The sequence below is a fragment of the Hibiscus syriacus genome, unplaced genomic scaffold, assembly GCF_006381635.1.
Source record: "Hibiscus syriacus cultivar Baekdansim isolate YM2019G1 unplaced genomic scaffold, ASM638163v2 tig00110415_pilon, whole genome shotgun sequence".
In the NCBI taxonomy this organism is placed as follows: Eukaryota; Viridiplantae; Streptophyta; class Magnoliopsida; order Malvales; family Malvaceae; genus Hibiscus; species Hibiscus syriacus.
The window spans coordinates 673,022-690,716 of record NW_024062729.1 but is presented as its reverse complement, the minus strand read 5'-3'; the positions used below and the strand labels follow the sequence as shown (position 1 = coordinate 690,716).

Here is a 17,695-nt window from a genome sequence, read left to right as displayed (position 1 = left end):
AATTTAAACTGCTCACAAGCTGCTACACTCGTTAACCACCCTTGCCTGCAACTATCTTTCAACTAACCTCAGCGCTGGAAATCACTTCACTTGGGTAGCTCACCAGACTTGTAAATATCGAACTTTGTCATCTTAGAGTACGAATAAGGAATCCCATTTTCCTTCAAGAAATCCTCGAGCAATTTCTTGACGCCATCAGGATCCTCACTTTCACATTCGATCTCGTAGTACGTTCCGAATTCATACCTAGTCTCATCCACTTCCACCCTCAGATTTTTCCAATGAAAATCCGTTTTTTTATTCTCAAACCCACCCAAACAAACGAAACTCACCCCTTCCCCGACCCCGAACTCATCCCTAATCCTCTTCATAATACTGGACTCGATCCTCGCCAACCTCGCAGGGTCCTCTACGCAAGCGCGTCCAATACACGGATCGAATTCCTCCTTATCTTTCTCCACGCGGCAAACACCGTCTACCAGGGTAGGTTTGGATTTGAGGGAAATGATGCAGCGGGCTTCCTCCTCGTGGAAGCTGATGCGAAGAAGGGAAAGTCGGGAGGAAAGGGTATTTGTTGGGGTGTCGAAGAAGAAGTTCTGTTGATGGAGGGTTCCGGCGCGGAAAGGAGAAAGGATGGTGGTTAATCGACGGTGGACGGCGGCGTCCTGGAGGCGGAACTTGACTTCGACGTCCATCGGGGGAAAGGCCGATGCTTAAATTTGAACGTAAAAGCTAAAGGAAATGTAGTAACAAACTAAGAAGAACAGAGAGAAATAGTATAAGAAAGAAGGCTAGAGCATTTCATTCATCCACACATTCTCAATCCATTCCTATCGAACAAAATCCTTCGTTTATTGGGTGTCCTTCGATATGCCTCATCCTATCGTACAAAATCCGTCGTTTTTTAGGGTCTCCTTCGATATGCCTCGTCCTATCGTACAAAATCCGTCGTTTTTTAGGGTCTCCTTCGATATGCCTCGTCCTATCGTACAAAATCCGTCGTTTTTTTGGGTCTCCTTCGACATGCCTCATCAATAATATATAATCACATGTATATTGGTTTTATTAAACTATTGCTATAATATAATGTTAATGCATATTGCTTACATGTTAGTTCATAAAACTTACATGATAATATATAATATTGATGTGATAATTCACGATATTATTGTGATAGTACATGATGGATGATGACGTGGCAGATGAACTTAGGGTCCGTTTGTTTAACGTAAAATATTTTCAGGAAAATGTTTTCCTCACTTTTCAGTGTTTGGTTGGAGGAAAACAGATTGGTCAATGTAAAATATTTTCCTAGTCAACAGAATCTTCTTTGCATTTTCTGGAAAATGACTTACGGTTTAATTTTCCGTAAGTCATTTTTCAAAATTTTCACTTCAAATCATAAATACTCAAAATAATATTATTTTATAAATTTAATAGTAATATGATATTTTAGTATCATTTTAATAAAAAATATTAATTATTAACATGTTTAAAATATATTTATTAATATTTTTAATAATATAATATAATAATATTATTATAACAATAATATACTCAATTATATTATAATAATATATGATACTATTATATTCTTATTTAATACTATATAAATATTAATAAAATTTATATTTCTTAATTTCTTAAAAAAATATTATTGAATTATTAATAGTGAATACTTTTATTTATGTATTTAATATTAATATAATAGTCTAATAATATTATAAAAATCCTTAAAATATATTTATTAATAATTTAAAATATAATATAATATTTTTATTTTATAGATATTCAATATAATTATCATATTTTTATTTTAATAGAATATACTAGAGTTAATATTTTATTTATAAAATTATAGAAATAATATTTTAATAATAATATGGCATAAATAGTATTAAATAAATTATTCTAATATTTTTAAAATAATAATATTAAGTTTTTATATTAAATAATAAATAATATTATTTATTATGTTTTATATTTTATATTTGCAATAAATAATTTCTAAAAAATTTATCAACTAGTGAAAATGGTTTACACAACATCTTCCAAACACCATAAAACATTTTTCAGAAAATATTTTCCAGAAGATGTAATTCATTTTACATAAAATGTTTTCTGGAAAATATTTTCAGTGAAACAAACGGACCCTTAATTGAATTTTTGGCTAAGTTTGGTGGCCTAATTGATTCTTTTAGAAAGTTTAAGGACTTCATTTTTTTTTTAAATATAATTAAATTATTTAAATTTAAAATATAACATATAACATATAAGAAATTATTAAGATATTTAATATATTAAATGTAAAAATACTAAAAATTAAATAATTAAAAAACAATTTTAGGACCAAATTGAGTGTAAAACGTTTATGGAACATATTGATTTTTGTTGTAAAAATTTGACGGTTTTAGATATTATTAAGTCAACATATTATTGTAAAAATGATTTGAATTTATGCAAATTAAGTTGAAAATCTATATCATGTATTTTTTTTCTTCTTTTTTTTAAATTTACAAAAATAATTTTAATGAAAATACTAAAAATATTTTTTATTTTCATTATTTTTCTTATTTTCTAAGAAACTGAAAATGAAATGAACCCTTAAATTGTATAAGTGTAAACTACACCATTTATCACTGAATTGTACTCTCTCATATTTCAATCATTGTGCTTTCATTTTTTCAATTTACTCATTGAACTTTTGAATTGATATTGTTTTGGCCATTCTGAATTATTTTATTATTATTTTGATACGACAAGAAACTTTTTATTATTATTTAATATAAAAATAATTTAAAATATAAAATTAAACATAGATCATGATCGAAGATGATGAGAAGGGATGGTGATTATTTTAAATCATTTTAAAAATAATTTAATAATAATAATAATAAAATTTATTTTATTATTATTTTTAAATTATTTTTATATTTAGTAATATATAGAAATGCCATGTCATAGACTAATAATAATAAAATAATGTGTAGTGACTAAAATAGGAGCAATTCAAAAGTTATAAGTAAATTAAAAAAATTGAAAACATAACAAGTGAAAGAGGAGAGAGAGTAAAATTTAGTGACAAATGGTATAACTTACCCATTATATAAAACTTCAAAAACTTGAAGGTGTGATCGCATGCTAACACCTACGGTGTTCACTGTTTGGTTAAAACCGAATTAATCGATCGAATTGAAATTTCAATCGGTTGATCGATAGGTTAATTTTCGTTCGGTTGGTTAACAGATAATGTTTTTTTCAAATTTTGGTTTCAGTTAATTAACCGAATTTACCGAATTAATCAAAATTATTAAATATTTAATATTATATATATAATTTAGTTTTAGGGGTGTTTGAACTCGATTTTTACCGAATTAACTGACCAAATTAACTGAATAAACCAAAAATTATTTAATATTTAATATATAATATATATTATTTATAAATTTTGTTTAATTCGGTTAATTTGGTTAACCGATCAATTAACCGAACTTAGTTCAGTTCAATTAAAAAATTTTAAAAAAAATTGATTCAATTAACAGTTAATGGAAAAAAATTAATTAATAAAATTTGGGAAATTTGGTTCGATCGATTAACCGAATTACCCTTTTGAACACCCCTACTAACACCTCTTGATTCATCCTGATTACATTAATTATTAATTAATTATCTCAGTATCACTCTCCTTCTCAGTCTTGTTACGAAACTGATTTTGTATAATTAAAAAGGGTAAATTATATCATTGTTAATTGAACTTTACTCTTTCTTATATTTTATTCACTATACTTTTAATTTTTTTTCTAATTTACTCACTGAATTTATACATTGATTTTTATCACTCACCGATGACAGAGATTATTTTATTATTTTTATATGATATGTCACCGTTGAGCATGAATCCACCCTTAGTCCAAACTTTTGTTGAGCTCCTGAGCATGAATCCACCCTTAGTTTCGTCGAAAAATACTATGATGTTAACGAATCAATTCCAAAACCATTTGGTTTCCCACTCTCTTATCTCCATCGACCGTCGTTGGATATAGCTCAAATGGACGTAAGTTGGTCCCCCGTCACAGTGCCACTCCTCACCCGTTTGGATTTATCGTCTCACCATTGGAGCTGCCCTTTTTAAAAACCCGAAGGTAAAGTTCTCTCTTTTTCTTTTTTTTATTTCTTTTCTAAATGGTTAATTCCATTTTTTTTAGAATTTTTGTTGTTAAATCGTTGATTCAGTCTAAATAATTTCTTCTTCCCCTTTGTTCTTTGACTTAGGGTAACAATAATACAGTATTGATATTGTGCCTAAATTTTAGCAACAAAATGCATTTTTGGTATCGATACTCATAGGCGTATCGATACTTGACCCTAAGGTATCGATACTGCAAGTATAGTATCGATACTACCCACATTGGATGGTTAGATTTGACCTCTTTAAGGCCCGTAAGAGCGAATGATGATCCGTAATGGTAGACCTTAGTCCGTGAGGGACGTAAATGACCAAAAGGGCCTAAATACACTTGTAGGAGAGGGTTACAACCGAAGTAACCATAATAGGCATAACACGTTCAAGTTTCTTCAGTCGAGTACATAGCGAGTATATAAGAATAAATGATCATTGCTGAGAATGTACCGACAAACAGTATGACAAATTTATTAGATTACAAGATAATGGAGTCGTGAACTGTAGGAATGTCAATGAATGGTGGACGTATAGTTGTCCCTCTAATTCGAGGGTGAATTGAAGGAAAACGTAGTAAGAACGATTAGAGTATCGTTACTCAGATTTGAACTCGAGTTAAGTATCGAGCTAGCGAATAGTACAACCCAGTGAACAACAATTACATAGATCGTCGTAGAATCATAAAACACGTAGATACTTCCTTAGAGGTAGAAAATGACTAAAATGCCCTTAAGTATCGAACGAACAAAATAATACAGCTTAAAAACTAACAGCATTAACCAACTAATAAATCCTTGTATAATGTTCTAGATAAAGAACGAACGAGATAGCACCTAGTGAGAGGGTGACCTCACTTTAGTATGCTCGGCTATTAGTATTTGGAATAAAGATTCCCTTATAATTATCTCAAAATATTCAAAAAGAATCATATTATTATAACAAAATTAGTCGACAACATTCCAAGAAAAATAATTTTGTCATATAAAATGTTAAAATATTATGTTTTTATTTAAAACGAATGTTATAATACTCTATTAAATACGCCTAAAATATACAACGACTTCCTGAAAAATACGACATCTTCTCCTAAATTCAAGGGAGAAGTTCTATGGTACGACAGCCTTAATATACAGCTAAAAAATGCATTACCGGTTTTGTTATTATTTTAGTGACAAAACCCAGGTTTTGTTTCTTCTTTTAGAACTTCATCAAGATTCCAATTTCTTTTTATGGTAACCAACTTTGACAGAAAGGAAGTGACCCTTTTTTGAAATTTTAGTGACTGGGCAGCGGAGGGTAATAATCAGGAACAAACATGGAGAAAAACTGGTGGGAATACTGCATAAAACTCAGTCTAAAGGGATTGTAGTCTTATGCCATGGTTTCAGATCCAGCAAGGTTGGTACTTGCTTTTTTCTTCTTCTCAAAATTGGATCATTTTCGTCTTTTACTAGCGAATTGTAATGATTTATGGACAAAAACTCACTTGGGTTAATTCCACTTCAGGATGACACTATTTTGGTGAGCCTTGCTGCTGCTTTGGAGAAAGAAGGAATCAGTGTCTTCCGTTTCGATTTTCCCGGAAACGGGTGAGATTCATCAAAAACTCACTTGGGTTAATTCCACTTCAGGATGACACTATTTTGGTGAGCCTTGCTGCTGCTTTGAAGTATCATGATGTTCGTATAGTTGTAAAGTTTCCGGCCGATACGACTTGAAGAGAGGCATTGCCCAAACCTTCGGAAAAGACTATATGGGAAGGATTAAGGAGGATGGATACATTGATGTTAAGAATAAGAAATGTAACTTGTACTATTGATTATTTATTTTATGTCGTATGAACTTTTCCTAACTTATTAAACACGTACTTTTTAGACACAGTTACTCGAACATATTATTAAATATAGGATTCTGACGATCCACGGATCAGCCGATAAGATAAATCCTCTTAACGATGCATTGGATTTGACAAGATTGTATGTAACCACCAATTACATATTATAGGAGGACCTGATCATCGATATACTTCACATCGAACCGAGTTGACATCGACTGTCGTTCAATTTACGAAGTCGGCCTTAGAACAGGACAAGATTGCTCGTTTAGGAACTCAAACCTGAGGTTGAATATTTGGAATTCTTCTCTCGAAAAAATTCGGCACCTCAATAGTAAGTCGACATGTCAATAGTACCCTTTTGAGTGGATTCCGACCACTTATAAGGCTTGGAAAATGAATATAAGAAAAAAATATTACATAAAAAAATTATAATATAGTGTTGTTAAAGGTAATTTTACTTTATGGGAATTAAATACATGGCTGATATGAATGTTCTCATAATCAGGGCTTTACATAGCGTTCGCGGTCACATTTTCGGTCGCGTCGCGTTTATCACGGTTGCAGATATAACGGATATCATTACGAGTATCGCAGTCGTGAATTTTTTAAATTTCGCACAACTTACCCTAAAATGACTAAATTAAATATAATTAAAATAAATTTTACAATTTAAATTGCATAAATTTAGATTACTGAAATTAAGACTAAACTAAATAAAAATTAAAGTTTACATTTTAAACTAGGGATTAAATTATAAATTCTAAAAGTGAAAGGGATCTCAAATTAATATATCCTTTAAAATTATATTTTAAAAATTATTAAAAATAATAATAATAAATCACCCCTCCCCTTCCCCTCCCCGACTTTCTGCCTCCCCTTCCCCACCTTTCTGGTTCTGGCTCCTTCCCCCTCCCCCCATAATTGTCTGAAACAAAAATGATTCTGGCCTTCCTCCTTCCCCTTCCTCCTGCCCCCATTATTGTAAAAAACTATCACCAATGTTTTTGTTTTAGAATCACGGTTGGATAACGGTTGTTGCGTCCCGTTATCGACACAATCGTCTGTTTCCTGTTAAATTGCGGGTGCAATCGACCGAGATTGGTGCGAATCCGTGACCCACCACAAAAATCATGAAAACCGGTTTCGGACGGTGACGTGACCACAATATCACAACTGTTATCACGTTTTCGGAATGCTATTTGATACCCTGCTCATAATCTCATGCTACGTTTGATATGAATGTTGTTGTTTATTCCTTAGATTTTAACACAATCTTAACTTGGCTAATAGACCTGCTACACGTGGCTTCTTATTTTAGCGGCATATTAATTTCTAAGGATGTCGATAATCTTTAGAACAAACGATTAAAAACCTCTTTTCTCCTTTATGTTGTAGGTTCGATACCATTAGGAGTAGAAATTGTTCAAAAAAGAAAAAAACTTGGATGGCTCATTCTCATCCTGCCCAAATTAGGAGTTTTATTTTCCTTTTTAACTTTATTATGATTATACTTTCTTTTGTAATGTAAAGAATTTTTTAGAGAAAAAAGGATCCTTTTTCGGAGTTCTAGTGATCGAGCAGCGGATGTGTTGATCGGAGTTTCAACGCGTTTACCTTGTTTACGGTAGCGGATGTGTTGATCGGAGTTGTCTGTTCATGGTTTAATAGTAAAAATTCATGGAAAAAGCTCACTAGGGAGTAATTCTACTTCAGTATTACAGTACAAACAAGGTTGCTTCAAAATAGGTAGTTTTACGTGAATGATAGGATAAGACTCGGTTTCAGTTTGATATTCTTTCTGCCTTTGACTGCCGGATTATTCCAGCAATGAGAACCCCTGCCATTGTGATTGCTCTCTGATACACTGAAAAGCCACAATGTGAATTCGGCTTCCAATATCTCCATTGCTATGGCTATACATATGATCTTTCCCGGGCTACCTGGCTGGCATGTTAAAGCATTTGCCTTTATTAAAACAATCTGCAGTAGCTGATATTCCATGCTCCGATAAGGTCTAGCAGCTACTAAAACGGTGTATCTGGCTCCGTTTGCTCATAACCTTCATCGTCGTCACTGCCGTATGATACTAAATATTCATCCTTCCAATCTTCCTGGTTCAAACGCAAACATATTCGCTATAAGAATCAATGCAGGGTTCAGGCAAGCATGCCATGTCAAGCTAGGTGAGTTGAACTGATATTTAACCTTGTAATAGCTGGAATCAAGCTATGTGACTTGAGTTTTTCATTTATCCTAAAATACCCATGTTTAATACATATTCGGACATGAACATGAAGTTTGTCGGGTTATTTACCTCTTCAATATCCTCGTCTGAAAGCAGAGCTTCGTTCAAACACAAGTATGGAGTTTTTACTGGATCAACCCCCTTCCCCGCTTTCATTTCACCCTGGATCAAAACAACATATTATTATGACATTAATCTTCAGAAAGTCATCTTGTTCATCATCATTATGTGATTTAATATATATATAAAATGAATACCAGTTCCGATTTCATTGACTCGATTTTTCCTGCAAGTCTGAGATATGATACTTCAGTGCCTAGAAAATGCAGGAAGAGAATTAGATCAAGATGGAAGTCGGAATAACAAATAATTGGTGGGAGAAGACTCGTATAAATCATCAAGAGTTCAATATGATATTACCTCACATCTCTGAAGTTCAACTGACCGAGCCAGTGCCTGTCTTTTTGTCAATAAATTCTCCGGTCTCAATTCTTGAGGACGCGAGTAGTTTTTCCCTCGATAGATAATAATAACATAGCCTGTAGTAGTTTTATCAAGAGATACTAGCACCCCACCACTCTCGGCCTCCAGTGATATCGCGATATGCTTCACTTGGGCCAAGCTTTCTCTTTTCACCAGTATCTTTACCAACTCTCGGAATTTCCAATGGAGGTGCATGTTTTCTATTGTACCATCGTAAACTCCTCGTTTCCCCAAGAGCAAGTAGGGCTTCATACTCAGACCAATCTTTCGAAATAACATTCTTTCCTCTTCACTTAAAGTTTCCAGGTCCGTTGGGAGATCTGCAGGGTCCAAATGCTCCTGCACTTTGGCTAAGCTTTATTGGCCTTTCTCAACTTCCCTTTAGCCTAGGACCACAGAAAGTTATAAAGACAGAACTAATCAGAAAATATGTCATAGTTTTAAAATGTCCGGGAATTCTTTTATCGTGTCTTCTTGCATCTCAGCATCTGTAACTTATCCGTAACTTACTTGAGCTAGTTTCTTCTCGAGATGTCTGACAAGTGAGGCCTGTTGACTCAAAGCTGAATTTCTCTTCATTTCCTCCACTTCATCGGGGCTCGGTTGGTGCCCCCAGCGAGAGGTTGCAGCAGTGGTTTCCGCAAGGGTTCCAGCAACCAAAGGAAGTGTAGAAGCTTTAACATTAGATCCAACCAACGCCAGGGCCCTTCCTCGTGCTTCCTCTTCCTCCTCTTGTCGAAGATTTCTGGTTTTCTGCATTTCTTTCAATGTCTCCGTAACAACAGGTGGCACGAAATCATTGCCCCTGTAAAATACAATAAATTCCTTGTTTCTGGAAAGCAATGTCCCCCTGTTAAATGCTACACATACATAATGCATATGCAATTAGCAACAGGTATCTAACGAGGCACCATCTACAAAAATAAGTCTTGAAAAGTTTGATATAATAGATAGTAACGAAAGATGGTAGTCCAAAGTTAACTAAGTCATCATATAGATAATTAGATTTACATATCACGATGCAACAATATCCGTAACCTCTCACCTTTAGCTCTTCAGCCATTCTTTCATTGCGCGTATTTTGTACGCCTCGTTTGATGGCTATCTTAGCAATAGCACTTCTTTCCCATAACTTAACCATAGCTTGCGCCAGACCTTGCACTTCCCTATTTCTTCCTATAACAATAAAGAAACCGAATACATCAAGAGAAAAAGATTCGGTGATACAAAGAAAAGCTCGTACATTCATTTACCTAAGGCAAAATGTGGAGGCGTTCTCCTCGCAAGTCTACGGAATGTAGTCGTTTCACTGTCCTTCAAACAATGTCTCACCCCATAAGGAAGGCGTCTCAATGGGGGCTGATATCCAGGAACAATAGGTGGAAGCAAGTCTGCATCAACAGGCAACAGTTCACGACCTGACCAATCTTTATATCGTGGACCTAACTCATCTAACAAATGGTTGAGTTCACACAAGTCCATGAGCTCTTCTTTAGATAGATCCTTTACATATTCCGAAGAAGGGATGAACTCCATGGTCCTAACAGATTCCTTAACTACAATATTCTCGGTGTTACTAGCTACAACATCCGATGCATTTTTATTTGCCTGATCCTCCCTGGAATACGATTGAACACATTGAAGCTTGTAGGCCATGCCCCTGTACAACACCACTGAACCACCCGATCTCCATATAACCAATCCTCCAGTCCTTTTCTGACATACAAAAGACATTATTCAAATAAGATTGCTACTCAATTCCAAACAAAGTTTACTCTAAGATTCGGGTTTAGTTCAATAATACTGTCAGATAAGTTCATCAACGAGAAGTATACCAACAAAGACACTAGCAATAGGATCATTAAAACATATGCAATCAACCACAGTAATAAAACGAATCGAAATAATGTAGAAACTAACTAACCTCCAAAACCTCATGTGTTCTTTTCATGTTAAGAGAAAGAGGCTCTTCAAACTTCAATTTGACCACCTCATCAGACTTCCATCGCTCCTGAATGAGCTCGACTAACGCCTGTGTGATCCCGGCAGCTCCGACATTCGTCCTTTCCACCATCCTCAGTGCAACATTCCTTAGCCTCCGCAATTCATGCTCAGGTATCGTTCTCTCTGCCATCTTTGTGTTGTTCTTTTTATTTCTCTTGTCTTCTCCTCCAATTGAACCACCATCGTTACCACTAGTAGAAACCTCTAAATTCTCCCCGGAAGAATCCACCTCATTTAAGCCCTCAACAATTGTAATTTCTTTGCCTACTGATAATCCAGTCTTTTGCTTATTGAAGTTAATTTCAGCTACTGGAAAATTAATTGGTTTCTCACTAAAACTACTATCTATTTGAGGTTCAAATTGTGGACTTCCAGGAACAAAATTAAAACGGGGTTTATTAAATTCACTTCCATGAGACCAAGGAGCAGCGATTACCCGACTCGGCAAAGGGAAACTCACTGGGTCCCTCACTTCAACTCGTGGGTACTTATCACTTTCTGACTCGGATGTGGTCGCCTCGAAAGACTGCTCTTTTTCAACTTCTTCTTCTTCCTCTTCAAGTTCCTTTTCTTCTTGCCATGGGAACTTTTCTCTAGTCGAAATGATGGGTTTTTGAGACCATTTTTGATTAACTTGATCCAAAAAACTTGGCTTAGGCTTCCTCTTCTTCCTCGTGTCAACAACAACCTTAATTGTTTGATGAGAAAAACAACAAGGTTTGAACTTGAGTGCTCTGGAACTGCACTTCTGTTGAAAAACGGAATAGTAAAGAGAGTGTGAATATGTTGAGAAAATTTGATGAGTTGCTACTGGGAAAGGCGAGAGCGCCATGGCTAAACCTCGCTAAAGATAAAACAATGAAAGCTTTTCTTTTCATGTCATAGCAGTGAACAAGAACGAAATCCAGCCATCAAGCATCATCGTCATCTCAAATATGTGAATGATCTACAAAGAACATAGCCCAGAGAGTGAAGAACTTTGAGCCCAAACAAGGATGCAATGAATGTCCCTCTTAGGCCCAAACAAATAGAATTTGTTTATTTTTTGGAGATAAAATAGAGATTGAATATAGGGTCCGTTCGTTTTAGCTTAAAAATATTTTTCGTAAAATAAATTATATATTTTAAAAAATATATTTTTTAAATATTTTATGCTATTTGAAAGAGATTGTGTAAATCATTTTTCATTAGTTGGAAATTTTTAAAAAATTATTTATTTCATATGTTAAATACAATGAATAAGAAAACTTAATATTATTATTTTTAAAATATTAAAATAATTTATTTACTTATTATTAAAATGTTATTTCTATATTTTTATTAATAAAAATATTATGATTAATACATTTTATTGAAATAAAAATATTATAAATTATATTAATTATTTATTAAAGTAGTAATATTATATTAAATTTAAAAAAGTATTACTTAATATATTTTAAATATTTTTATTAAAATATTAATAGATTATTATATTAATATTAAATACATAAATATTATTATTTATCATTAATAATTTATTATATATTATTATAATAAAAATATAATATCTTATATTATTATAATATAATTGAGTATTTTATTATTATAAATATTAATTAATATATTGTTTAATATTTTAATACTTAATATTTTGATTAAAATGACATTAAAATATTTTATTAATTTTAAATTCATAAAATAAAATTATTTTGAATATTTATTATTTGAATTGAAAATTTTAAAAAATAACTTACGAAAAATTAGGTAAGTCACTTTTTAAAAAATATAAAAAAAATTATTGACCAAAAAAATATTTTACATTAATGAATTAATTTTGAAAAATGAGAAGAAAAAAATATTTTTAGTTAAAGAAACAGACCCATGCTACTTTGGGCAATTTGAGCCGTTGTCATAAGCCCATTTCCCCCTGGCTTCAACTACGTTTCAGAGCATCACCACTCACGGCGCATATAGCTTCTCACTCTCCACGGTCGCACTTTGCCTCTCCAATGGCTCCTCCGAGAATTCTACTATGCGGAGACGTTTTAGGCCGTCTCAATCAGCTCTTCAAGCGAGTCAACTCGGTAATTTTCTCTGGTTTCATTTTTTTTAAATCCGAATTTCTGTTAAGCTTGTTGTTTTTCTTTTTGAGCTGTTGGCAGCTGAAAAGATGATTATATTTTTTTCAGGTGAACAAATCAGCGGGTCCCTTCGATGCTCTTTTTTGCGTGGGACAGTTCTTCCCCGACGAACCAGATCGGCTCGATGAATTGATGAGCTACGTTGAAGGCCGGTCCCAAATTCCTCTTCCAACTTACTTCATCGGCGATTACGGAGTTGGCGCGCCCAAGGTTTTGTCAGCTGTATCGAGGAACTCAGCTAATCAAGGTTTCAAAATGGACGGTTTCAAGGTTTGCGACAATTTGTATTGGTTGAGAGGCGGCGGGAAGTTCACTCTCCATGGTATTTTTTAACTACTTTGAAGCAGTTTCTGTTTGGATACCGAGAAAGTAGACGAAATTAGGATAGAAAGTGAATGTGCAAATTTTCTTTCATATCTGATTTTCTTGTGCTTATATTTAGGTTTGTCTGTGGCTTCCTTATCTGGTAGGCAGTCGTCTAATGGCCAACAGTTTGGAACATATAGTCAAGATGACATTGACACACTGCGAGCATTCGCCGAGGAACCTGGAATAGTTGATTTCTTTCTAAGATATCCTTTGCTTTGCTAGGCGCATAATTTTTTCAATTTCTAATTTGTATTCCTTTTTAGGTTGTTCATCTTGAATTCCTTAATTAGTTTTTACTAATGAATGGCCAAGTGGAGTCACAAATAGAGCTACTGCATCAGATATTCCAGCAGGAATCTCTGATTCTTCTGGCAGTGACTCTACTGTCGCCCAATTAGTCACGGAGATCAAACCACGGTTCGTAATGTTTGAAGGCTTTGCAATACGTGGTGCATGCAATCCTCAAAATACACTGTTTTGTTCTTCTTATCAGATTTATGATGCTGTTTTCATAACCATGAGTGTTTATTTGCTGGTTCTTGTTCAAATTAGCATTTATTGATGATTCTTATCTCACATAGATTTCAAGTTACTCTGACTGAACCCAACTTAATGTTAAAAGCAAATGATTGAGTAAGGTACATTAATCCTTATATTTATCATGGTATAAGGCCATAATCTAAGTGAGATGTTAGAAATGAAAGATACATCTGATACTTTGAACTGATATTCTTCTTTTTTCACATCTCTGTCTTGTTCTGTTGGCAAGGAATCGGTGTTTTACTATCAAATGAAAGATTACCTGAAAACTGCTAGTCATCTTGATCTTGTAAAAGACACAAGCTTGACACAAACTCCTCTTTAAAATATCTCCAATCCTATCATACCCTTTCAGAACAACAATTTCATTCTCATATACAGTTTGTTGTATACACATACGTATACATTTTTGCGTGTGTAGTGTGCATATCCATGTCAGGTACCGCCTCGTAGTTTTAGCCACTTTTAGGAATTGACTTTCATTTTTCGTGAAATATCTAAAACTATGGCATATGCATTAATGGTTCCTTTCCAAGTGCAAAGAATGTTATCGCTGGAAGGAAATATTTTAGGGAGAAATCGATAGTTACCAGCATTTTCTATTAACTGGAAAATCAACAGTTGTGTGCCAGTCAACTGAGACATTTAGATGTGGCCTTTTTCAGAGAAGTTTTTGTGGTGAAAGACTATAATGTCCTAGATGCAATAGTACTGACATTACAACCCTATTGTTTATTGTAATTGTGCTTCTTTGTTTAATTTACTGTAACTTAAAAGTTATTTCTTTTCTTTTGCTAATGGTTGTTTTCCCTGTTAGCTATCACATTGCAGGTACTAAGGGTGTATTTTATGCTCGTGAACCTTATTCTAACGTTGATGCTGCACATGTAACTCGGTTCTTAGGTCTTGCTTCTGTTGGGAATAAAGAGAAAATGGTTTGACTTCCTTATTTCGACTCTTTCTTTTTTCTACTCAGTATAGACTGAATATTATTGTATTCAGCAAGACTTTTACCTTTAAACCTCTATTAATTAGGCATTAATATTCAATTTTATAATATCAATATCTAAGTTGAGGAACATGTAAATTGATAGTTCACCTTCACTGGACCATCTTGAAAAGGCTGTTGTTCTTGTCTACTTGAGTATTTCTTGGCTCTGCTTTGCATTTTCCTCCTTTTTAGAGAGTTCATATGTCCCTGCAAAGAAAATACCAGAGGAGAGAAACAGGGAAAGAAGATTCAAAACCATTATATTTTCCTCTTGAAGAATTTTTGCATGATCAAACTATTTGCACTATATCATGATTTTGCGTTGCTAGATCTAGCTGTTAACTTTTCCGTGATTGATGATTCCTGCATCTGCTCCTCAGAAATTTCTTCATGCACTTTCTCCAACTCCATCGTCAGTCATGTCAGCTGCTGAGATCAGTGCAAATCCACCAAATACTACCTTATCACCTTATACAGTAGTTGACCAAGTAGATCATCCTAAAGAAGCCACAAAGAGAGCTAGTGATAATGAACTTGATTCACAATACTGGAGATACGATGTGTCCAACAAACGACAAAAGCGTGGGAGTGGCGATGCTAATAAGTTTGTTTTAAATTATATCTTCTGGAACTTGTCCAAGGGGAGAACAGTGCAACTTTCCACATGATGTTGATGCAAGGGAACAATTTTTGAGAGGCGTTTGTCTTGATTTTATTATCAAAGGAAAGTGTGAAAAAGGTCCTGATTGCAATTTTAAGCACAGTTTACAGGATGATGGTGAGAGTTATTCTCGTAAGAAACCTGTATCTAGCATTAGTAACGCTAACAGGTTAGTTTTTACTGCCTTTATTTTTCGTCGCTAGTGCAGATTATTGTTAATCTAGTCAAATTTTAGCAGAAAATTTGATTAGCCAACACATTGATACTTCAGACTGCAGATTGTAAGATATATAAACCACTGTATTTATTTTTTTTTTACTTGAATACAGATCAAAAGAGTGCTGGTTTTGTTTATCAAGCCCGAATGTCGAGTCACATCTGGTAACAAGTATAGGAGAGAATTTCTACTGTGCACTGGCGAAAGGCCCACTTGTCCCAGATCATGTTCTGATAATTCCAGTTGAGCATTTGCCAAATACATTTCTTACCAGCAGATAGTGAAATTGAACTCGGCAAACTCCAGAACAGTCTGAGGATGTATTATAAAAACCAGGGAAAAGAAGCAGTGTTCTTTGAGTGGATATCCAAACGTGGCACCCATGCCAACCTTCAGGTAAAAGAGATTTCTCTTCTGAACATTGTCATGGAGGTACACTTTACAATGTCTAACAAGTGGTAAAGTGTTCAGTGCAGCTTTATCTGCTTATCGAGTCTTTCATCTTAAGTACACTTGCAGATGCAGAATTGTTATGGCTCCCAAAATAAATAAGCAATTGCCTTCATCCTTTTTTCAGTTATTCAAGAGTAAATTATAATTACACATAAAGCATTAGGTTACGCAGTTTCTCTCTATGATTGCTTCCTTAATATTGCAGCTTCTTTTACAGTTAACTAGTTATCTTGGCATCTAATTGTATGTTCCGGTCCTTTTTGTGTAGGCTGTTCCTGTTCCATCATCCAAAGCAGCTGTTCTTAAAGACATTTTTACGTTGGCAGCTGAAAAATTGGGTTTTGATTTTGTTAGCAAAAAATGTAAGTTATATGTTACATTTCAGCGAGTTCGGTGCATATATGTTGATAGCATTGCCTTCAAAATTATCATCTATATGGGTTTCTTTATGGTGTCTGTGCCAGTGTCCCTAAGGGATACTGAATATAGTTTCAGTTCTAATCCTCAAAATTATCTCCCTACTCCCTTTATGTTCCTCTGAATCTTTTTGCTCGTATTTCTCGTGCAGTCAACAATAATTCTGAGTGCAGAAAATGGTTGAGGACACAATTTGAGAAGAATGTTAGCTGCTTCTATGTAGAGCTCCCCGACGGTTCAATCCTATTACATTTGGTTGAAGAAAATGAGAAGTTTCCTGCCCAATTTGGACGTGAGGTAAGATTCTTATGAAATATGTCAATTGTAACATTGAATAAAAAAAGTAGATATGAGACGTTTTCTATTGTTATTTGGGAAAAAAGAAAATTCATTTTTGTTATATAGGGAGCTGTTCTTGTCAATGTACTGGCTATTAGCATTCATGCTTCAATTGACATTCATTTAGGAAGTGGGGATGCGTGTTATATCTTCGAACTCGCACCATAGGCTTAACATTGTTTTCCAGAAAGGTGTTTTAGGGTAGTAATTATGATGTCAGTAACATACTTTAATACCTATAGCTAATGCTTATGGGATGATCTTTTAGCAAAGGAAGTGATGGGTGTTAAATTTTGTTCAGGTTGTGGCTGGCCTATTGAACATGGCTGATAGGGCTGATTGGAGGAATTGTACCATCAGCAAAGAAGAGGAGACCAAGCTGACAGAAAATTTCAAAAAACGGTTTCAGGTATTTGATCCGAACCAATGAAATTTCAAAAAGATAAGTCGAACCCGTGCGGAATCTCCGGCTATGCTCATGTGTAGGACTGTAAACTGCGGAGGCTCCTCCCCAGGTTTTCTTTTAGTTTGATGCGATGTCCTTAATTCAGTGTTTAGAAACTTGATCCCGTTATCTATGGAAGAACTGCCTTTCTAATTGCCTCATCTGTATAATTTGCCCTTTTCATTTCAAGAAGCACTAAAACTCGTCCTAAACTAGGTAGACATTCTGCTATACACTGAATTTAACATTCCAACTTCAACCTCTATTAGCAGCAGTGGATCCATAAATATTTGAGGACGGGTACATGTATATTAATAATAAATTTTTCGTATGGGATGAGCCCAAATAAAATTTAAAATGACATATACAATCAACATAAAAAAATATGGAT

The 17,695-nt window shown here is 34.0% G+C and overlaps 2 protein-coding genes and 1 pseudogene across 2 annotated transcripts; 1 reads left to right on the top strand and 2 right to left on the bottom strand.

The window, feature by feature from the left end:
* Nucleotides 1-51: 51 nt before the first annotated feature.
* LOC120124188 (triphosphate tunnel metalloenzyme 3-like) lies at nucleotides 52-753 on the bottom strand. The gene has a single exon (XM_039142914.1). The coding sequence runs from the start codon at nucleotides 693-695 to the stop codon at nucleotides 87-89; it is 609 nt and encodes a 202-aa protein (XP_038998845.1). The 5' UTR covers nucleotides 696-753; the 3' UTR covers nucleotides 52-86.
* A 6,938-nt stretch (nucleotides 754-7,691) lies between these two features.
* On the bottom strand, nucleotides 7,692-11,691 carry LOC120124282 (annotated as a pseudogene).
* A 969-nt stretch (nucleotides 11,692-12,660) lies between these two features.
* On the top strand, nucleotides 12,661-17,465 carry LOC120124283 (zinc finger CCCH domain-containing protein 64-like). The gene is given in 12 exon segments (XM_039142983.1): nucleotides 12,661-12,815; nucleotides 12,921-13,194; nucleotides 13,315-13,444; nucleotides 13,539-13,658; nucleotides 14,599-14,716; nucleotides 15,153-15,394; nucleotides 15,396-15,602; nucleotides 15,763-15,924; nucleotides 15,926-16,046; nucleotides 16,372-16,465; nucleotides 16,672-16,817; nucleotides 17,161-17,465. Coding segments are annotated over 12 exon segments (1,818 nt in total). The 5' UTR covers nucleotides 12,661-12,740; the 3' UTR covers nucleotides 17,290-17,465.
* Nucleotides 17,466-17,695: the final 230 nt, after the last annotated feature.